The sequence below is a fragment of the Haliaeetus albicilla genome, chromosome Z, assembly GCF_947461875.1.
Source record: "Haliaeetus albicilla chromosome Z, bHalAlb1.1, whole genome shotgun sequence".
In the NCBI taxonomy this organism is placed as follows: Eukaryota; Metazoa; Chordata; class Aves; order Accipitriformes; family Accipitridae; genus Haliaeetus; species Haliaeetus albicilla.
In genome coordinates this window covers 14,743,173-14,766,114 of record NC_091516.1, presented here as the reverse complement: position 1 = coordinate 14,766,114, position 22,942 = coordinate 14,743,173, and the positions used below count along the sequence as shown (strand labels likewise).

At 43.5% G+C, this 22,942-nt stretch overlaps 2 protein-coding genes across 2 annotated transcripts in view; both read left to right on the top strand.

Moving 5' to 3' along the window:
- HMGCR (3-hydroxy-3-methylglutaryl-CoA reductase) overlaps window positions 1–22,942 on the top strand; it is a 319,565-nt gene that overhangs the window by 27,236 nt on the left and 269,387 nt on the right. The gene's annotated exons all lie outside the window — the stretch shown is intronic.
- On the top strand, window positions 3,713–22,907 carry HEXB (hexosaminidase subunit beta). The gene is made up of 14 exons (XM_069777670.1): window positions 3,713–4,059; window positions 4,150–4,307; window positions 7,090–7,155; window positions 7,941–7,987; window positions 8,205–8,315; window positions 12,216–12,317; window positions 13,925–14,054; window positions 15,809–15,989; window positions 17,023–17,109; window positions 17,700–17,772; window positions 18,421–18,595; window positions 19,430–19,520; window positions 19,730–19,834; window positions 22,718–22,907. The coding sequence occupies exons 1-14, from the start codon at window positions 3,752–3,754 to the stop codon at window positions 22,779–22,781; spliced, it is 1,698 nt and encodes a 565-aa protein (XP_069633771.1). The 5' UTR covers window positions 3,713–3,751; the 3' UTR covers window positions 22,782–22,907.

Genomic DNA, 22,942 nt, shown 5'->3' with positions numbered 1-22,942 from the left:
CTGCTATGCTCAGTGGAAACCCCACTGAAATCAGCAGGCCTCTGAAGACACCGACATACTGGAGGACTGCAGCCTGAACTCAAATACTCTCCAATTCTATGGCTCCCTGCTTATCCTCTACTTCTTCCCTGTGAGCTTAGAATCAGTCCCCAGATGCAATATAAAACTGGGTTACATTACAGCACTTCAAACATAATAGTGTCTAAAAATACCAGTGCAAACTCAGATTGCTTGTGGTTATTAAAGACATTACAGTCAGGTTTCCTCAGAAAATGAGGATAGCATGTTCATGTCTGTCTACTCCACCCTTCCACCCAATAACTTTTAAATCCCAGTGGCTAATTTCAAGCAAAGCTGGCAAAGAGGTAGATGTCTCAGAGACACTAAGTTCCTACAAGTTTGTCCAATATACAGAAGAATAAAAGAAAGAAACTATATTCATGGACTTACACAAGGAAAGACTACCTGCTCTCTTTATTGATCATCAGAAAATCTACCCAGAGAAGAAAACAAAATGCAAAATTTATTTAATTAGTTTTCTGTGCACAGAATAGCTTATTTAAAGAGTGACAATAATAAATAAATAAATAGGTGAATATTTATTAGGTGACTAGTAAATAGGTGTACTTAATTGGTATAGAACAGCCTTGCTCTACGGAAGCTACAACCACTGATAACAGAACTGTATGGGCTTTGTGTGGCAAGGTTTTGGTAGCGGGGGGGGTTACAGGGGTGGCTTCTGTAAGAAGCTGCTGGAAGCTTCCCCTGTGTTCGAGAGAGAGCCCATACCAGCCGGCTCTAAGACGGACCCACCGCAGGCCAAAGCCAAGCCCATCAGCGATAGTGGTAGCGCCTTTGTGATAACATTTTTAAGAAGGGAAAAAAAAGGTTGGGACAGACGGAAATGGCAGCCGGAGAGAGGAGTGAGAACATGTAAGAGAAACAGCCCTGCAGACCCCCAGGTCAGTGCAGAAGGAGGGGGAGGAGGTGCTCCAGGCGCCGGAACAGAGATTCCCCTGCAGCCCGTGGGGAAGACCATGGTGAGGCAGGCTGTCCTCCTGCAGCCCAGGGAGGTCCACGGTGGAGCAGATATCCACCTGCAGCCCATGGAGGACCCCACGCCAGAGCAGGTGGATGTGTCTGAAGGAGGCTGTGACCCTGTGGGAACCCCACGCTGGAGCAGGCTCCTGGCAGGACCTGCAGATCTGTGGAGAGAGGAGCCCACGCTGAAGCAGGTTTTCTGGCAGGACTTGTGACCCCATGGGGGACTCACACTGGAGCAGTGTGCTCCTGAAGGACTGCACCCTGCGGAAAGGACCCATGCTGGAGCAGTTCGTGAAGAACTGCAGCCCGTGGGAAGGACCCATGTTGGAGAAGTTCGTGGAGGACTGTCTCCCGTGGGAGGCATCCCACGCTGGAGCAGGGGAAGAGTGTGATGAGTCCTCCCCCTCAGGAGGATGAAGCGGCAGAAAATAATGTGTGATGACTGTAAACCCCATCCCTGTCCCTCTGTGCTGCTGGGGGGGGGTTGGTAGAGAAAATTGGGAGTGAAGTTGTGCCTGGGAAGAAGGGAGGGGTGGAGGGAAGGTGTTCTGAGATTTGGTTTTATTTCTCATTACCCTACTCTGGCTGATTGGTAATAAATTGAGTTAATTTTCCCGAAGCTGAGTCTGTTTTGCCCGTGATGGTAATTGGTGAGTGATCTCTCCTGTCCTTATCTCGACCCACAAGCTCTTTGTTATATTTTCTCTCCCCTGTCCAGCTGAGGAGGGGGAATGATAGAACAGCTTTGGTGGGCACCTGGCATCCAGTCAGGGTTAACCCACCACAGAACTGAAAGCAAAAATGCTCAGTGTGTCTATAGCCACCAGACATTTGGGATGCCCAGGCTGGTTAACACCTGAAACAGCAGACTTAGTTTAGTACCTTACAGCCCGCCAGCAACTTCGGCTACTCATCCTTGCCCTCTACTTCCCCAACAGAGTTTACTGATCTCTCATTTGTGCCACAGAAACCTATGAAATAATCCAGATTTTCTAAATATGCCCCAAAAGGTGAACAGAGGTAGGCAACATGAACAGCTGAGTCAGCACAGTTAAGGAGACAGTCACACCATGCAAAGGGAATGGTGTGTGTAACAGGCAACCCAAAACCTCTGCTGCCACTTGAACAGCAAAGTGTGAAAATTGCCTCCGAGAGGGCGAGAAAAGACTGCACTGCCACTTCCACGTATCTCACAGCATGCTGGGGACTGGGAGGGGAGATGTGCAAGCGTTAGGTGCTATGTGCCTGTTCAGTATCACATGATAAAGGATTGCTTTTTACTTACAGCGTGACAAGATTAAATAGCATTCTGCTATGGATAGCCTGCATCAAACAGCTTGCATCAAGCCTTCACGCTCCAGTTGCATGGATGGGCACAGTGAACAACAAAACCAGGATGTTTTGTGGTTCATTCCCTTCAGCTGCAGTTCACAGTCTAAACAGGCATGGCATAGTCCCAACCTTCCCCTCATCCTGCTGTTTATTGCTCCTCTTTCCAGCATGTCGAGACTTTTTTTAGAGGGGGGCGGGATTAGATCAGCTCCCCAGACCTGCTGAATGTGCACTCCCATAACTCTTGACTGCATGGCCGGGAGCAGCGCTGGGGAGACCTGGCGGCCAGGACGCACCTCTTAAACTGCTGTGCAGCCCAGCGCTGCGGTGATTCACTGGGGTGGGTGAGGCCCCAGCATCTCCCGGGGGAGCCTTCCGGACAGTAGGGAGACCGGCTCCTCCAAACTTGCGGAGTGACATGGGCCGAAAGAGGAGGACAAACCCTAGCAAAGAGGAGAATTTTCGCTTCTTAGTAATTCTATGGCAAGACGTCTGTGCTCTTTACAAACAGACGTAGCCTTCATTATGGAGACACTCTTCTCTTCATAAACTTAAGAGTCCACCTTGTAGCCCGGAGCACGCGACTAGAGAGTTAACCTTCCACACAGGGAAGATGGCGGAGGGAGCAATGGCTGACCGGCTCCTCCATTACACTGCAGTAAGAGCATGCAGGTGCCAGGCACCCGACGCAACAGCGGCGACGCTTCAGTGTTTGCGTTAACCGTCCAGTCAGAGGTGGCTTAAAGCCTGAATTCCTCCCCGCTGTGACTTCCAGACGCTCGATTTGCCTTCCCAACACCCCAGAGCAACCTTCCCAAATTTGTATTGGGATCTGTCAGAACACCTAATTTGTTTGTTTTTAAGGCTTGAAATACCTCACCGCAACTCAGACTCCTACTTATTCGCGATACGGCTTATAACACCATCTGTGGAAAGTCTGCTAGAAAGCGATTCCTGCTGAGCCTGAAACTGCTTTGTGGCAGTACAAAAGACGCGCTCGTCTCCCCTTTGTAAGAGCGTAACCCAAACCACGGCCTTTCCACGCAGACCTTAAACCGCTCAGAACTCCCGACCCAGCAGCCCTCCCCGGTTTCGGGCGCAGGACGCCGCGATGACAGCAGCGGGAGGCGACCCCCCCCCCGCCGAGCCAGGACCGCCCGCCCGCTCTGGCGGGGCCCACCCCCCGGCCCTCCAGGGCCCCCTCAGCGGCCGCCAGCAGCCGCCGGGGAGGCGGTGCCGCGCGCGGGGGGCGGGCGCTGAGGCGCGCTCCCCAGCGCCCCCCGCCGGCGCCGTGACGGAGGCGGGGGCGGGGCCGGGGGCGGGCCTGCCCTTCGAGCGGGTCGTCGCGGGCAGGCAGAGCCGCCGCCGCCGCGCCATGGGCAGAGCCATGGGGCTGGCCGGGCTGCTGCTGGGGCTCTTCCTCGTGCCCGCCGTGCTGGTGAGCACTAGCCTTCGCCACGGCGCCCCGCGGAGCGAGCCCGAGGAGTCCGCGCCCGCGCCGGAGCCGGCCGAGTGGGAGCCGGCCTCGGGCGCCGTCCCCGAGGACTCCCTGTGGCCCCTGCCGCAGTGGCTCCGCACGTCCCGCCGCCAGCTGCAGCTGGCCCCCGGCCGCTTCCAGCTGGTGCACGGCGCCGGCTCCTCGGCGGGGCCGGCCTGCGGCCTGCTGCAGGACGCCTTCCGCAGGTGAGGGGCGGCGGGAGCGCTGCGGGCGGCGGCCCGGTGGCGGGAGCGGTTACCTCAGGGCCCCGCCGGCGTCTCTGTTTCCCCCGGCAGGTACTACGAGTACATGTTCGGGCAGTCCCGCCGGCGGAAGCGGGGCCGCAGGCCGCTCGGCGCCCGAGCGGAGCCCGAGCTGTCGCAGCTGCAGGTGGTGATCGAGTCCCGCGACCCCGGCTGCCAGAGCTACCCGCACCTCGCCTCCAGCGAGGCCTGTGAGTACGGCGCGCAGCCGCCCACCGCGCTCCGCTCCGCTCCGCTCCCCTCCCGCGGCTCGTACGGCATCGTTAGCTCTCGCTTTCCAGTCGTGTGGCCCTGGCCCGCCTAGAAGCCGGCGGCGGGCTCATTTATTTATTTACTTTTAAGGAACTGGAAATCGCAGGCTCGCTGAGGCGCTCGAGAACTTTTCACAGCGGCGGCAGCGAGGAGATAATCCTTGCTCTGAAGGCTGTGGGAAGTCTCAGCCCCCAGTGAATCACGAAGCTGGTCAGACGTGTAACCTATGATTTCTGAAGTTTAGCTAGCATCCAACTCGCTTACCTGCTGCTGTCCTCTCCAGTAACTGTCGTTAAGAATCAGAGGTATTATGCTGTGCTGGACCCAGCTGTGTGTGCCGAGATCTATCTGTAGTCAGGAGATCATCCTTTCTCTCAGTACAGGGTATCGAGTGAAGGCTGGCTTTGCTTATTCTTCTGCTCTCCTTAGAGACAGCTACATTTGAATTGAAGCTACCTACACTGGCTTGCATACATGGTATTTCTGGTTTTTCCAGGAAAAACAGAAAGTGTTCACCGCACTTCTTGTTAGTCGTCTTGCAGTATTGTAAAGCCACTTTCTTTCTATCAGTAGATACAAGAAAGGATTTAAAAACATGATGGTTACATTGGATTTGTCCTGCTATGCTTCCTTACTTCTGTGACTGAAGTCCAGAGTGGAGAAGTGCTCTAAACTGAAGTCCTAATCACCAGAGAAGTTTCTTAACAGAAATAAGGACGAGTTGATAGTATTGCTTTTTGGCTGGGCAGGTTAGCACAGAATGCAACGTACTCAATTCATCTCATTCTGTCTTGAGATAATCTTCTGTACTAGGCAAGGCAGTTGTTTGGTATCCAGGATACAGATCCTTAGAAAAAGATCCTTTTAATCTTAAGTCATACATCTGCAGCAGGATTAATTCCATCTGACTTGTGATAGAAGGCACTGATTTTAAGTGTACTCAATCTTTTTGGTACATTTAGCCAAGTAGTAAGATTTTTGTATGCAAGTTTATCATACATTTCAATGCAAATGAGGTATAGCAGCAAAACTGCTAATGCTTTAGAATTTTTCTGCCACAGTCAGGTGGCTATACTGCTTTACTACTAGTTGAACTTTGAACTAGTTTCTGAACCTCAGATTTTAACCAAAGCTGGTGGTTCTCTTCTGTCAGGGAATCTGTCAGATCACGTGATTTTTAGGTTGCACTCTTCAGAACAGTCAAGAGTTTTCCCCTCTGCTGTAGGAAAGGAGTTTCCTGTTACAAGTAACATGGAGTTTTCCTGATGTAGTAAGCTGAACTTTTCAGACTTCAGCAAGGTTTTAATATTCTGCTCTTAATGAGATAGCTTGCTCAGGGCACAAACGCTGAAATATGCAGTTATAGTCACTTGCTGGATTGAGCAGCTTGGCTCTTTTTCTTAATAGAGATAATATGGATCAGTCAGTGACTATCCTATAGCAGGAGTTTTGGATGTGTAATCAAAGTACAAGTTATCTGCCCTGCTCCCTGCTGCTTGTATGAAAGGTTCCAAATAGCCATACAAAACTTGTTCTGTGTTCATTTAAGGTATGTTATATGTTCAGAAAAAAGCTTGCTGTCTTGGAAGTAAACCCCTGACTGAACTACAGTTTACCACAGAAAGACCTGTGGAGATTGCAGTAGTCTTCTAAGTTCTCTTCCTTACCCAGAACTTCCAGTGTATGCAAGCTGTTATTAGGTTAAAATGGAAGCTTGAGGTACTTTCTTCGTGTCCCTGAATGGCTTTTCTCTGGTAGTTTAGATAAATGTTTGAACTGTATAACTTGTAACCAACCATTCTTTCATACTGAGGCAGATCAGCAATTTACCCCTCTGATTTGTTTTTTTTTTTTTTCCCTCTGTCGCTTCAAATGTGCGACTCTGGTCAGTTTATTATTGCTTTAATGTTTAAATAATAATATGAATCTATAGATTTATAGATATAGTGTATTTTTATACATATTTATGTGATTTCTTTTAATTAACATATTTAAAAGATACTGTTTCTTCACTAAAATTTACTGAATCACCTTCAATGGAAAAACAGAATTACTATAGCTTTTCTTTTTCAGTACTTTGTACTTTACTTCAGTATTCACACTTAAGGGAGGATAGTTACGGATACCTTCAGGTACCACTCTTCATTTTACTTACCTTACTTTGTCTCACTGCCCCCATACATGTCCGCATCGGATGGTGGGGTCTGATTATTTTTTTTCCCCTTTGTAATTAGACCTTTATAGTAAGCACCTAACGATATTACTGGACAAGCTTATCTCTAAAAAAATGTGTAACCATAATCTATATAAAAGGAAGAAAAAAGGAGAAGTAAACTTCTGTCGTTAAGTCTGGCTTAGTTACCCAACCCTTATCACCTATGTCTTAAATGCAAAAAATATCATCTGATATGTTTTAAATCAGTTGAGTTAAACTTGGCCTGAATTCCAGCCCATGTGTGATATTTAATATTGCCATTATTGAGCACCGTATTTGTTTTATCCTCTTGTTGATTAACTGTTGACTGTCTGACTAGTAGCTTGCATTATTTCAGAAGCACATAAATGAAAAAGAGCTGCACAATATCACCGTTAAAACAGCATTGGTTAGAATTTAAAAAAGCGAGACGTGGCACTTGAAGAATCTCTTTATTGCCTGTTAGCATTGTCCTGTCAATCCATGCTTTCTTGAGGAATAACTTTTATTTTTTTTCTTTGCTTTAGATCATTTAACTGTAACTGAGCCTGTGGCTATACTGAAAGCAGATGAGGTATGGGGTGCTTTAAGAGGTAAGCTGATAGTTTTCCTATAGAGCTATTTGCTCTGGGCTTATACAAACTCCATGGCAGACTAAGAACCAGCTGACCACTGAGCCTTGCCCTCATTCAGTCCTTTGTGGGAAGTAAGCTTGGGCATAGAGGCCAGAAGGATACCCAGATGTATGTTGGTCAGACCCTCGGTCTGGATGCTGAGCATCTCGGATCCAGTGGCACACTGTAAGTGCACTCTTGCTGTGCCTGAAATCAGCCAAGCCAACCAAATTCTGGGTGCTAAAAAGCTCTCTGATCTACAGTGTGAACAAATTACTCTCTGACTGCACCTGATAACCGAACATGCTGGACACATCACTAAGAAGACTGTAAAGCTGAAGCTTCAGTCTGCTGTTCTTACTGGAATGTTAGACCAAATTAGCATATCTTTCGTGCTGAATTAGAAACTTCACTAGTTCCAGAAATGACAGGAATACATGCATGACAACACCAGAAATTTCTACCGTACTCTCAGTAACTTCCATACTATTCAAGGATTAATTTGGTATAGCTGAGCTGTAGTGCTAATATTCAGTATTTGTCTATAATGGAGAGTTTGCATGGTTCTCTCTCTCTTCAGAATTTCTTTAACTGTTGTGCTTGAGCAATTAAGGAAGCTGTGCTAAAGAGAAAGAAACTTGGCTACAAATCATTCTTTCTGGCTATGTGAATACCTGTAAATAGTTACGGTCCTGTTTTTAACTAAAACTTTAAGGACAAGTACTTGATTGTATTCCAGATCCCTCTCTTGGATTTTTTAACAGGTTTGGAAACCTTCAGCCAGTTGGTTCATGAAGATGACTATGGAAGTGTAAGTATAGCTATTGACTAAAACTGCAGTCCTGATAACAGACAACCTCATTCTTTATTAGGTGCTCTTCTAGAAACAGCAGATCTACTAGTTTCATCAAATGTTTTTTAAGGAAGTGATCCTTGGAAAGCTGTTAACAAACTTAAAAGTAAGTATTTCCTGTTCGAAATGATGAATATAAAATGGAAATTCTAATTTTTAAATCTTGTTCTCATAGTTTCTTGTCAATGAATCTGAAATTGACGACTTCCCAAGATTTGCTCATAGAGGAATCTTACTAGACACTTCAAGGCATTATTTACCATTGAAATCTATTCTTACAAACCTGGTAAGTGGGCAGTTTTGTATCATTAATAATGAAGGCTTTTTGTTGTTGTGTTTTGCTCCCTGAGGTAGGTAGCAACTGGAGCTGGTATGAAAGGAGAATCTGTCTCCCCTGGCTGACTTTTAAAAGAACAGAGTGAACTTTGCTAAGTAAAGGTCAGAACATACACCAGAGAGGACTTGAGTGGGCAGACACAATGATGGTGAATCTGCAAAGGAGGCTGGGATTTGTGGTACCTTAGGTTTTCTGTACCTTCTGTTGCCTAAACCAGCTCACATATATCTTGGAAGCATGTTTTGAGACATCTGACTGTTACCAAGCAATACATGGGAGACCTTGCCAGTCCTAGCTTCAGTGCCAGTGGTTGCAGGAAAATTCTAGTCTTTTCAATAACCAGGCTTCGGTAGTCCTTTCTTAGGCTGCTAAGCGCAAGCCAGTAATTAAGTAGTACAGAGCAAGGGGGAAATTGGAAATGATCTTTGGAAGCTACTAATTTCTTTCACTGCATCCCTTCAAAAAGACAAAAAAAGACACACAAAAAACCAAACAAAACTTTCTCCAAAAAGCTTAAGCAAGCATACTAAGAATTGGATACTCCCACCTTGATGGGAAGGTGATGAATTTGTGTAATCATAGCAGCAAAAGCTGTGGGTTTTTCTGTTTTGTACTCCCCTTTTCTGCTGTTGAAATCCGTGTAGAAGGGCTTATTTGGTGGGTTGAAATGGAGGAGCCTTTGAGTGGTGGAACATGCAGTTTCCTGTCTTGACTCTGTCTTGCTTTTCCAAGGTGAAGTAGTATTAGAAATTTCCCTTCCATGTTGCAGAACTTTGAAGAGCAGGCTTAAGATGGGCAGGAAGATAGTGCAGGTAAAACCAGTCTTCATTTCTGAGGTCATCCTTACAAGTGCTCCAGCCACACCGCCCAAGTTGCAGAAGGCGACGGCAGGGACTGGGAGAATGAAGAACTGCCCACCACAGGAGAAGATCAGGTTGGAGACCATCTAAGGAACCTGAAGGTGCACAAGTCTGTGGGACTGGATGAGGTGCATCTGTGAGTCCTGAGGGAGCTGACGAATGAAGTGGATGACAGATGAAGATCCTCCTGGAAACTGTGCTGGGGCACATGGAAAATAAGGAGGTGACCTGTGACAGCCAACATGGTTTCGCTAAGGGCAAATGGTGCCTGACAAATCTGGTGGCCTTTTATGATGGGGTTACAGCATTGGTGGATAAGGGAAGAGCAACTGATGTAATTTACCTGGACTTGTGCAAAGCATTTGACACTGTCCCACATGACATCCTTGTCTCTAAATCGGAGAGACATAGATTTGTTGGATGGACCACTCAGTGGGTAAGGAATTGGTTGGATGGTCACACTCAAAGATTTGTGGTCAACGGCTTGATGTCCAAGTGGAGAGCAGTGACTAGTGGCATTCTTCAGGGGTTGGTATTGGGACCGGCGCTGTTTAACATCTTTGTCAGCGACATAGACAGAGGGATTGAGTGCACCCTCAGCAAGTTCGCCAACGACACCAAGCTGTGTGGTGCGGTCAACACACTGGAGGGAAGGGATGCCATCCAGAGGGACCTTGACAGGCTTGAGAGGTGGGCCCATGCAAACCTCATGAAGTTCAGCAAGGCCAAGTGCAAAGTCCTGCACATGGGTTGGTGCAATCCCAAGCACAAATTCAGGATGGGTGATGAGTGGATTGAGAGCAGCCCTGAGGAGAAGGACTTAGGGGTGTTGGTTGATGAGAAGCTCAACATGGCCTGGCAATGTGCCTTAGTAGCCCAGAAAGCCAACTGTATCCTAGGCCACATCAAAAGAAGCATGATCAGCTGGTTGGAAGAGGTGATTCTCCCCCACTACTCCACTCTTGTGAGACCCCACCTGGAGTACTGTGGCCAGCTCTGGGACCCCCAGCACGAGAAGGACATGGACCTGTCAGAGCTAGTCCAGAGGAGGGCCACAAAGATGATCAGAGGGCTGGAGCACCTCTTCTGTGAAGACAGGCTGAGAGAGTTGGGGTTGTTCAGCCTGGAGAAGAGAAGGCTCCAAGGAGACCTTATAGCAGCCTTCCAGTACCTAAAGGGGGCCTACAAGAAAGCCAGAGAGGGACTTTTTACAAGGGCACATAGTGATAGGACGAGGGGTAATGGCTTTAAACTGAAAGAGGGTAGATTTAGATTAGATGTCAGGAAGAAATTCTTCACTGTGAGGGTGGCGAGGCACTGGAACAGGTTGCCCAGAGAAACTGTGGATGCCCCATCCCTGGAAGTGTTCAAGGCCAGGTTGGGTGGGACTTTGAGCAACCTGGTCTAGTGGAAGGTGTCCCTGCCCATGGCAGGGGTTTTTGAACTAGACGATCTTTAAGGTCCCTTCCAACCAAAACCATTCTAGGATTCTATGAACTTTCCTCTCCATGGGTATTTAACACTTGTATTTACCTTTAAGATCAGTCCCCATTCAGCAAGTAGTGTTTGTGTAGTGTTTCATTTGCAGCTGAGGGTGCTTCAGAGACTCAGGTAGCTACTTGGGTCAGTATTTGTTGGCTTTTCTAAAAGAGACAACAATGCCCAAAGAGTAACTTGACTTTTGAGACTTGCATTTCTAAACATTTTTGTGTTTCCATAACTGTTGCTGTTGCAGTTTTGTTTCCTTAAATTATGTTTGTGGCTCTAATACTTTCCAAGAGCTACGTTTTATACCATTTTGCTAGTTTAAGAACAAGTATGGTTTTCCTCCCACCTCTGTGCCTGCTTGAATCCAGGCTGACCTAATAAAGAGCAGCAGTAATCCCTTCATTGACATGTGGTAACTAGATGCTTAAGGCAGCAGTTCAAGTACATTTCTTGTTTATGTTCAGCTGCTGTACTGTATTTCCAGGAAGGGCATTGTCCTTGAGGAAGGAGTGGCAGATGTGAAGGTCAGGAGAAATAGTTTTCTGTGTGGAAAGATGGCATTTGATAGAAATGCATGAAGATATGCAGTAATTAAAACTTCTGCTCCCTAATAAAACAGATGAGATAATTTTGGGGAGTGGACAAGGTATAAATCTTCCTTTGGATTTGGTGGGAGTTCCTGAAGAGATTTGTCACTTCTTTAAACACAGCTTTGTGAAAAAAGAAAGGGGGAGGGGTGGAAATAATTGTATTGTGGCAAGGAACTGGAAGCAACTGTGTTGCAATTACTCAGCCACGAACAATGTAAAGAACACTTACTCTGTCTGCTCACAGCACACAACACTTCTAGTGACTCTAACAAACTTGCATAACTCAGGGTATGTGTGTAACTGTTCATCTGGAGTCATAATTCTAAAATAAGTGTGTTAACATTTATCTTGATTATCTTCAAAAAAAGGGAAGTACTCAGTAATGACTGAAAACATAAGGGGAACATGCATGGTTTGTTTTGCGTGCATTTGAAATGGATTCTGCAGAAGTCACTAGCAAGTAAGGATGTACTAAATAGTAGGAAAGTCTCTCATGCTGTTTAGTTTTTGAGTCCAAACTGTTTAGGTAGAAAAGTATAAGCTTTTCTGTAAGCTGAAATAGTTGATGGTGTATAGAGAATTACCCAGATATGTTCCGAAGTGGAAGAAATTCATAAGCATTTATAGCAGTTCCCCTTTTACCAGCCACTGTAGCATGATCCGACCAAGAGCTTGTTGACAGGAGTGGTGCAAATAGATGGCAGAGGAATGGAGCAGTAGTATAAACAGGCTGGTGCGTTTTGGTGTATGCTTCTGGGATTCGGTGAAACATGGTATGCTTTTTCTTGGGTTTTTTTTTTTTTTTTAGTTGTTGCCTTAGGCATGCAGGATATACTGGGACAAGACCACCTCTTTTGCATAGGTTTTCTGTGAGAGTGCTTAACTAGACTGTATTGCATTATTTGTTACAGGATGCCATGGCTTTTAACAAGTTCAATGTTCTCCACTGGCATATAGTCGATGATCAGTCATTCCCTTACCAGAGTATTTATTTCCCTGAGTTAAGTGACAAGGTGAGTAAACATCATTGGAGCAGGGTGGGAGGGCAGAAATCTGGCACATATTACATGAAAATAAAATGAGAGCCTACCAATGGTTGAGTACATCTGCCTTGGCTGATCGTGAAGCAGTACCAGAGGACCAGTAACCAGCAGGTCCACATTTAGGACCCTACCTGAGTGTCTGTGTGGACTATGTTCAACTCTTCCTTGGTGGATGCTTGGTAAATGACCTTCCTAACTCTTCTGTGCAAATTTGTTTGTGACAGTGATCCTCAGTGTTTGCAGGCCTTCAAGTAGTAACGGTGTGCAAATAACTTGTTGTGGTGAACACTGCTTGGATTTCTGTTGGTTTGTTTGTTTAACTGGTAGACTTCATGCCACTCAAACAAATATGAGTTTCCTGTCACGTCTAGGTTTGGAATCACTGCAGTAGTACTTTTGCCTTGTCTGAGATCTAGTTAACTTCACAAAACACAGTATGTCTATAAGAGGTCCAAAAGTGAGAGGATGTTTTCTAAAAGAAATACAGTGCAAAGTGTCTCTTTATTTCCTGATTCACAGCAGATTTTGCTAATGAATGAAAGCCATCATGAGGTTCTTGCTCAGTCATGGTACAGTAGTAGCCAAATCAAGCATGAATAATTAAGTAGACTGAGCCTAAGCACTAGATTTGTGATTCTGTTTTAAAATGCATGCTAGAATCTGACCCTCATGAAAATTACATAGGCAGTGCTTGAGCAGATGCCATGAAGACTTTTGTAATTCAAAAACTGTAGATGTTGGATGGTGTAGTCAGATTATTTTTCTTAGTAATGACTGTGGAGTTCTGTCCTATTCCACACTGACAGCTGGAGAGAGGGAGATGGCCTTTGTCTCAATAGCCTTCTTTTTGAAAGGCTTCTTGTTTACCATTATCTTTTTTGAGTAACTCAGCTGTGGAAACCGTTTCCAGATAAATGGAAGCTTAAGGTGATATTAATCATGAGGAGTCATGATGCTTTTCTTATGTAGTTAGGCTCTTTGTCAAGCATCTGTTCCACCAAACTGTAGCAGTCTGGGTCATTTGTCACATTGGTTGGCTTTGTGAGAATGGAATAATGCTCAAATTCAGCATCACAAAACAAACATGCCCTGATGCTAAATTGGGCATTGTATTGAAACTGACAAGCAGAGGTGTTGGAAGAAGACCGTTGGCCTTGCATGTCATGTAACAAGGGGCCTATGTTTCAGAACTAATGATGCAGAGGTGGAGGGGAAAGCTAACTTGCCTCTGTACAGAAGAACTGAAAAATGTATCTTTCAAAAATCTGATGGAATAGAAACTAGCTTTTCTGCTTTCTTCAATAACTGTGAGCTAAGGAGGAAAGGACAGCCTGCTGAGGAGGTTTGGCTTAGTGTGGAAAAAGGGGTTAATTTTTGTGGGCTTTCTGTTGTTTGGGGTTTTTTTTCCCCCACTAGTCAACTGAAAAGTTCTGTCAGTTTAGTTACACATGTGATAAACCAGAAAAGGCCAACTTGTAAAACTGCTCACCAGTCTAAACTGTAACACTTTAATCCCAATTTTGTAAGCTGCTGGTATAATGTTTTGTAAACTGTCTCTAAATGTGAATACTTTACAGGGAGCGTACTCCTATAACCACATCTATACTCCTACTGATGTCCATCTGGTGATTGAGTATGCCCGCTTAAGAGGCATTAGAGTTGTCCCAGAGTTTGATACCCCAGGACACACCCAGTCTTGGGGAAAAGGTATGTCCAAGAAAGTATTAATGGTTAAAAGACTGTGGTAAGTAGGGTGTAGCAAGCAAATGAACTTGTTAAAAATCAGCCTTTAAAGTGCTTTGATAAGAGGTAAGCAAGGGGCAGACTCGGTGATGGTCATGACCGTTACTTGTTACAGGAGCTAAAGTGGATGGAGAAAGCTGACACTTCCTGTGCTGGATGTGTGTGCAAAGGCACAGATATATTCTGTCTGCCTTACACTCATGTTCTTGTTATTCTGCTCCCCCGCCCCCCCCCCCCACCGCCATCCAGTACTCTTCAGTTTAGAGTAATAAGGTAGTGGCTAGAAATCAGGAGCTGCTACCTCTAGAGTAGAGATTTCTGCTTTGGGAAGTTTCTTTCAAAGTGGTTGATGTTTCTATTGTAAAGTGATAATCTGCCCATGTACAAAACACAGCAAAGTTGGATGCTTCTTCACTCTTTATCTTCTGGGTTTCAGAGTAATAATTCTCTTGATAGAGGATGCTTGAATCCTGAGAGTGGTGGTGTTTACATGTACTCAAGGGCCAGGGAACCTTGTGCCTTAATTCAAGGTGCACTGAGTGTGATTTCACTGCAATTAACATAAACTGGTTTTGGCCAAACTGGAAGTAGTAAAGATTTTTCTAATGCTTCATAACTTGAGCGTTAGCCTTGGGCTGAGCGTGGTGCTCATCCTCTGGGGATGTGGCCATAATATTGGAAGATGCCTAAGGCTCTTTCTCACTAATTTAAAATGAGGAGGAAAGGAACAAGGCAAAACCTAAATTTGCTAAACACTCTTTCTGCATCCTTCATCTCATGTGGTCTTTGCTGTTATGGAGCACTAATAAAAGCCAGTGGCTTACCTGGTGATATGTGAGGTGGTCTACATTCATATTAAGAGCAAGGTTCAGCTCCTTTGCCTAAAATCAGTTGTTCCTGATAGCTTCTTGTATAATAGTCTTTTTTTAATGTGATGATTAGGAGCCAGTCCTGGCTTTGCCTATGAACCTGGGTAGCTATGCTTTGTTTGCATTCAAATTCAAGATATTGGAGAGAAGTCTTAAGGCATGTGAGGAGGGTAGTTGAAGCAATCTACCACTAGAGCCCTGTTTGGGGGAAATGTGCTTGGAGTAGGAAGCACACAGCCAGGAAGATGCTGCTGCTGCAACCACAGTTTACCAAATAAACTGGACTTAGGAATCTCCAACCTACCTCTATCTTTTTCCTGTTTTGTTATCCTGGCTCATGTTGTTTCAGATATCTTGACTCAAGAACCAGTGCTCAGTTTTGATGTCTGTCTAGCCTTCCTTTCTTGTGTAGAGGTAAATTCCTAGCAGACTCAGGTAGGACCTCTACCTTGAGCCATGTACCTCCCACCTACTTAGGTGTTAACAAAGCAGAGTAATAAAAAGAGACCTCTGGAGCACACTCATTATATTTGGCTTCCTTCTAATTGGCTTCCTTTCTAAATCCATTAAAGTTGTGGGGTTTTTTTATTCAAGTAGTCATCCAGAAGCTGTTTTCCAGGTATAGTGACATGTTCCATAGATTAGTGTGTATTAAATCACAAATCTAAAAGTCAGAGTCCTGATTTGGAGTTAGAGGGTTCTTCAACCTTGGGCAAGTTGTTTAATGTCATCCTGCCTCTATTTGATTATACTTAGAGTAGATGAGCACTTAAGTAATTAATATTAACCTTTTTAATACGGGTAACTGCCCACATGGAACTGAATGTCCTCTATTAATGTTTCTATTAGGTCAAAAAGATCTTCTTACCCCCTGTTATAATGGAGAACAGCCATCTGGGTCCTTTGGACCTGTAAATCCTATTTTGAATACAACTTATGACTTCATGACTAAATTCTTCAAAGAGATCAGCAGTGTATTTCCAGATGCATACATTCATTTGGGAGGAGATGAAGTGAACTTCGATTGTTGGTATGGTGACAGTTCAAAGAATAAATACCTAGTGCCTCTTAAACTTGCCTAAATCCATCAATTACAGAACTCAGTTGTGTGAGACAGTTTTCAGTGCCTAACCCAAAGATCTCCACTCCTACTTCTGTAACTATTTACAGGCAGAGCATTTGTGATCCTCAACAAGTGAGTGATGTGCAGAATTTTGCTTTGACTAGTAGTTTTACAAATGTTCAGGTACTCCAAAGAATTTCTTCATGAAAATTAACATGGCAGGAAAGACAACTAGTAAGGTAGAAAAGTACTAAGATAATTAACATCTGCATGCTTTGTGTTAAAGGAAAAGCAGCTCTTTCCATTGAGTTCTGCCTTCCAGAAAGTCTGCTAACATTAAGTATTACAGTACTGAGTCTTGTATTAAAAGTATGGCATGTATTAATAGAGTTCTTAAATTGGTTGTGGATTTTGAATATTTTGGAGTCTGTCTGCTGGAGTAAGTAATAATACAGAGTTTGGAGCACATCTAATTGCATGAGTATTCAAATTGATCTAGTTAGTATTTGTGCATTCTCTTGAAACATCAAATCTGAATGCTCAGGACTTGCTTTAATTTTTAAAAAGGAAGAGGATTTCTGGCAAATGCTTTATCACAAAAGTGTTGGTTTGCTTTTGGGGTATTTTCCCAAATTCTTGATTTCACTCCCACAGATCCCCTGGTACTATGGCTGCTCAGTTTCCAGACCTTCTGGCAACCTTCCCACAACATCACAGAGAAGCCAGGAACGCTAGAGCTCTTAGGAGCTTGAGGCAGCCTGCCAGAGACTGCTTCAGAACAGGGACTCCAGTAGTTCTACCAGAGGATCAGGACGAAACTGTTTCAAAATACCCTAGATCATGTTAGCCTACTGCTTCTGCTCTGTTGTGCATGCCAGGCTATGGTGTGCTAAGGCATCAGCTAGTGTACTGTGCATAGGTGGAAATGGTTGGGAAATCTGGTTTAAACCAAAACCAAATTATTCTTTTTTTTTTTTTTTTCTACTTGTTATTATTTAAGGAAATCTAACCCTGAAGTGAAAGAATTCATGAAGCAGCAAGGATTTGGCATTGACTATGCTAAACTGGAATCTTACTATATTCAGAAGTACGTTGGTTTTTTAATTCTTGCTCAGCTTTTCACTGCCACTGTCTGAGGGGGGTGTTGAGGTGAAGATACTGAAGCTGATTTATGTTAGCCTATGCTGTTTTCAAAAATTGCCGTGTATTGGGGACTGCCCACTTTCTTTTATTTCAATACATAGAATGTAAAGTTCACAGCTTTAAAATGTGAGACACAAGGATATGTAGGCTAGTTCTATGCACACTCTGAATGTATTGGCTATCTTAAATTAGGTATCTGCTGTAATGTCAGCACACAGAGTGGGGAGGAAACGTCCTAAGGTTTTTGCAGCCATTTATTTCTCTCAAATACCATGGATTTAGATATATGTGTGAGTTGCTAGTAGTTCTGAACATCAGTTTCTGTTACTACACATGCATATCCTTATACATGGGAGAACATGTTCTCTGAGGCAGAGCACTGAAGGCCAAAACCAGAAAAACCTGGTTTTTCTTGGTCCCCTATGCAGTGCTGGGAGAGGCCTGATGTGCCTTAGGATAGAAAATGTTGCTACTTCATGTGCCTGTGCTGATCTCATTGAAGTTCATAAACATGATCTTATTTCTAAATTCTAGGATTTTGGACATTGTTTCCTCCTATAATAAAGGATACATTGTCTGGCAAGAAGTGTTTGATAACAAAGCACAGGTAAGATGGGAAAATAAATAAGATACTCTCGCATAACAGCAAAATATTGTGGAAGGCTTCCAAAGTAGACTATTAAGTAGTTATGGTTGTGTGTCTTAAGAGTTAAAGCAAGTCTGCTTACTTTAGCAGCTCTCCACAGCTGTGGGGTCTCCCTTGAGATTATCATTTATTGAACATGTAAAATATGTGGAACAGGGAACACTAGCATTGAAGTGCTTTCTAAAGGTGAACACAGATAATATAATATGCTTTAGAGCATCAGAGTAAAAGGTAGGAAAGTTTCTATGAGTTTCCATATATTTTTCTCACATAAATGTGTGTCTGGTCTAGTAACACCAGATGCTCAGCTTTTCGGAGCTGCTCGGATAGTTGGTGCATTTAGGAACTCTCTTGGGGCATTAACTGTCTATAGTGTAACCTAGGCTTCACTTTAGTGTGAACTGTGTTTAAAACCAGCAAAGAGCTAACCAGCTTTAGACTGGGGGGGGGGGAGAAAAAAAAGAGAAAAGGTAGCTTCCAAAATATTCCTCTTCAGAACAAAATACCACCCTTCCAGTTTTGAAATCTGCCATCCTTTTTCCTGACAACAGCAGTTAGGATTGTCTTTAATGTTTGGGGATTTTTGTTTTGTTTTTTTTTCCCTTTTAGCTGAAACCAGACACTGTAGTTCAAGTGTGGATGGGAAACAACTATGCTCATGAACTGAGCAGTGTCACTGGAGCTGGGTTTACTGCTATCCTGGCAGCTCCATGGTACTTAGACTACATTAGTTATGGACAAGACTGGAAGAAGTACTACAGCATTGAACCACTTGACTTCCCTGGTTTGTAACTACTTCTGTATGCATGTTCTGTGCATGAAAGTCTTTGGTGCATAGTAAGGTGTACATGGAAAGAATAAGGCTCTTCAGAGTGGTCATACAGTCACTGTGATCAGATATGCTGTAATCAAAGGACCTTGATGTCAGCTAGAACTCTGGAAAATTCTCAAATAAAAAAATGCAACTTTCAGTTTCTCGCAGGAAAAAGTATGACTTTCCTCAAGCATTTAGCACTGGTGACTGTGTGACACAGGATGCTGTACTAGGTGGGCAGATGCATCATGCATTAGGGGCAGAGTTGTGCAAAATCGCTGTTGGTAGATGGACATTGAATTCCTATGTTAGCAAGCTTCTAGAGCATTAGACTGTTCTAGAAAAAGCCATGTTCTCTCCCTCTGGCTAAAGCTGATGCAAACATCTTAACGCTCTGCCCAGGGCTTTCATTTTTGTGCAAGGTAGCTCAGAGCTGATTAGGGAGAACACTTGACTTATGTAGCTTTTTCAAAGAATGTTCTGTGTGTAATTGAATGAACAGTTTCAATCAGGACTGAAATCTCTGAAGAATGTCAGAACGCTGAGGAATGTTCTCAGAGGATAAAAGTGTCAAAATCATTTCTGACAAAGAAGGGAAGTGGATTCTCTGGGCAAAATGGCCTGGTGGTTCTCACATTCAGTAACAAGACTACCAAAATGTTAAGTTAGTGTCCAGAATTGATATTTTGTATGATAAAGCAAACAATTGAACAGCAATCCTCTCTGAGTATTGGAAAGTGAAATTTTTTATATATGCCCATCTTCTGGGCAAATAGAAATTCTAACTTTCTGCTTTGAATTCAGGATCTGAAAAACAGAAGAAGCTTTTAATAGGTGGAGAGGCCTGCCTGTGGGGGGAATTTGTGGATGCAACTAACCTCACACCAAGATTATGGTATGAACTGTTTTATCTTTAGATTTTTAGAAAGCCAGCTACAAGAAACATTAATTAATCCAACAGGACTGTATGTTAGTGGTAACAGTGCTCTATACTGAACCTAAGCAGCTATAAAAATTGATGCTTTTAGATATAAGACCTGGCATTAAAAACTTTATTCTTGGTTATAGACTATACCTACTCTAAAACTCAGTATATCTTTACAGGCCTCGAGCAAGTGCTGTAGGGGAAAGACTCTGGAGCAGCAGGAATGTGACCAACTTGCAGGATGCCTACAAAAGATTGACTAATCATCGATGCCGCATGCTCCGGTAAGATTAATAGCTATAGTAAAGCTTGGTTCTCATGCCTTATAACCAAGGGAGTTCAAGTACAGGCCCAAATTGCTGGCCTGGAAATGAAGGGAGGAGAGCTAGCAGTCTAATCTGGCTATGTAAACGTCAGCCCATGTGTTTTTGTATCCTCAGAAGAGGAAAAACAGATATATTAAGACAGGAGTTCTAGACAGTTTTTATAACTCATTAACTTTCTTCAGTGAAATACTAGAATTCATCTATGCCTCTCTTTCCTCTAAAGAAAAAAACAACATGATTGACTGACTTCAGACAAAAAGGATATTGAAGGGTATGTGGGAGGAGTACACAGGAGAAAAAGTAGACTTTTAAATTTTTTTTATTATTATTTATTTATTATAAAGACAGACATGCAGCAGGCAGTCAAGTGGAGCTGTTTGCATGAGAGGTGAGTTTGAGTGAGCTATTCTTCCAGGTATTGCCTTAGAGTAAGGACTGAAAGAGGTGGATAAGGAGTCCCTGATGAATTAAATTTCACTTATGGCTACTGTAAACAGTCAGCTCATAACATACTATTCTCTGCAGCTCTTTCCTAAAAAGTACCTAAGCAAGTTACTGGTTAATTTTTGCTAGTGCTGTCTTTGTATGTTTGCAGTTGTAGAGATGAGTGCTTTCTAGGTCTTAAGTCCGAGTTTGACTCCACTTTTAAAAGTATGCAGTCGGAGAGCCTTTTAGGTTTTCCCAGACGCTGCTGCAAAGTTGGACTGCAGCAAGAATGCAACAGGCCATTTAATTTCTCTACAAAAGTTTATGACAAATCATTGAAAATCCCAACAGTGTGAAGAAGTATTTCAATGTAGATACAAATTAGGTTTTTAGAGGACAAGATACAATGGCAGTTAGTCAGCATGCAAAACTCAAGTACTCTCCTCACACTCCTGTAGATGTGTCAGCATGATTATCTGCTGGAATCACTTACTTTTTTTTTACTCTTTAATTAATCAAGGTATGAGTGACTGCAAGTTTTGGCTTGTTGGGTTTATTTCAAGCTGGCTTTAAATAATGCTATAGGAAAATAGTTATATGCAAATTGTGTTATCTCAGTCATGAGAAAAATAGATACATTAAGGGAGAGTTAACAAATGCATTCTAAAAACAAGATTAAGGGGCTTCAAAAAAACTTATGTCCTACCACTTAACTGGATGGTGCATCTCTTGATGAGGCTTGGAGGAAACACTGATACAACTGAACAGTGAAGTGTATGGTGGCTGTACCTCTAGGATTAGGGTTTTACAGTGAACTAAGCCATGCTGCTCCTGGATCTGGTTAATTATTGCCACATCTCCGCCTTCTTCCTTAACGCTGGCACCTGTATTGCTGTATGTAGAGCTGATCCAGATGACTGCAGCTGCTCTGGTAGTGCTAGCATGAGATACAAAATGCAGGGGCAGACTAAGGACTACTCCGTGCACTTGTTGCACACTTTTTCTTTAAACTACTTTCTGGTGCTGAAACTGCTTTGCTGGCATATAAACTTATGGTGAACAACTCCTGTTACAAACAGACTGCGTTAATAAAAGGACATAGCCTCCTGAGAATGATTCCTTTTGTATAGGCTTTGAACCACAAAAACACTAGAGAAACGATTCCCTTTCCACTGATGAAATGACCATTCCTTGGAGCTGCAGTTATGTTGCCTTTTATGTCTATGGGGCTTCCTTAGCATCGTGTGAACTCAGAGAGCCAATTTAATCAGTCAGGTTGTTGTGAAGTCCTGGAGCATGTGCAAAGGACTCTGTCCCTGTTGCCATTTTTATGTGTGGTATATATAGACTGTGGCAGCTGCAGCAGGCTAAAGAGCTTTTCCAAGTGGAACAGGAAAAGTTCTGCAGCAGGGTACCAGGCAGTGAGGGAATGGGTAGGTAGAACTTTCTAACAAACAGCTAGATCAAGGTCACTGGAAGAACAAGTAGCTCTGCCTATCCAAGGCTGAGGCCACTGCTGTTGAAATAGTACCATGAAAGCAGTAGCTGCTATGCAGATCTAAACTCAACTTCCTGTAGGAGGATACAGCAGCCCAAATTGCAAATAATGATGGGAGAAGGGAAACAAACAGGTGGGTGTATATTCCAGAGACCTAGACAGCAACCCTGTCTTTTACTAAGGGGAATTCTTGCTTAGGGGCAAGCAGTAGTTCAGCTGAGCTATTTCATTATCCAGTTTCTTCCACTGCAGCTCTTAAGTGCAATTTAAACACCAATTTACATTATTCTACAAATCACTGTAGCAGTACTATCTAGGTCTTAAATATCCAAGAGGCAGAATTTTGACTACAACTACTTTAACTCTGAAACATCTTTTTATACTATCTTACTGCACCATCATAAGCTAAAGGGGTTTTTTGTTTGTTTTTAAAGCAACATAAGAACAGAACAATTTATGTTAGTGTAGCTGAAAAAAAATTCTGTTTACTGAAAATGGCTCCCCAGAAAAATGAATGAAAATGGCATAGTTAGAGCTGCATATGAAGGAAACATTGGGGTTGGGGGGAGAGTGTGCAAATGTCAACTGACTCATATTTTCATATTCTTGTGACTTCTCTTCAATAAAAGCAATAGATTTTGCAGAACATCAAGACAACCAGCCCTTGAATTTAAGCTTTTCAACCTGTTTTCTAATACCCTAGTCCTCTGATTGAAACAGTTAACTGATTGTACTGAAGTAAAAATCAACTGTTGAATAGGGCCCTTTTCCACTCCCCAAATAGGCCATCTGTTATTTCTTGGAAGTAGTTTTGTTTAGACCAAGATTAAAATAGAGTGCCAGTATCTCTCTTCCTGCCTACACAACCAGCCACACTATTTTATTATAATCATACACATTCCCCTTTATTTTAACAGCCGTGGAGTAGCAGCCGAACCTGTGTTTGTTGGATACTGCCCCCATGAAGCAAGAGGGCAGTAACTGCTGCAACGACTTCTAGTCAACAACCTGAAGTGCCTCTGGGGTATGAATATAGGTACTTGCAGTTTGATATTTGAACCAAGGCTTAAACTTTTCACTTTTGAAATAAAGTTATTTGACATTCTTCTTGGAGTAAAAATGGTGGGTTTTAGCTTTCATTA

What these genes read in the sequence shown, in the direction of transcription:
- HEXB (XM_069777670.1), top strand. Translation starts at nt 3,752, where the DNA reads ATGGGCAGAGCCATGGGGCTGGCCGGGCTGCTGCTGGGGCTCTTCCTC. An exon ending in GAAGTGAACTTCGATTGTTG is followed by an intron (nt 15,990 to 17,022) that starts GTATGGTGACAG and finishes TTATTATTTAAG; the next exon opens with GAAATCTAACCCTGAAGTGA. An exon ending in GAATCTTACTATATTCAGAA is followed by an intron (nt 17,110 to 17,699) that starts GTACGTTGGTTT and finishes TCTAAATTCTAG; the next exon opens with GATTTTGGACATTGTTTCCT.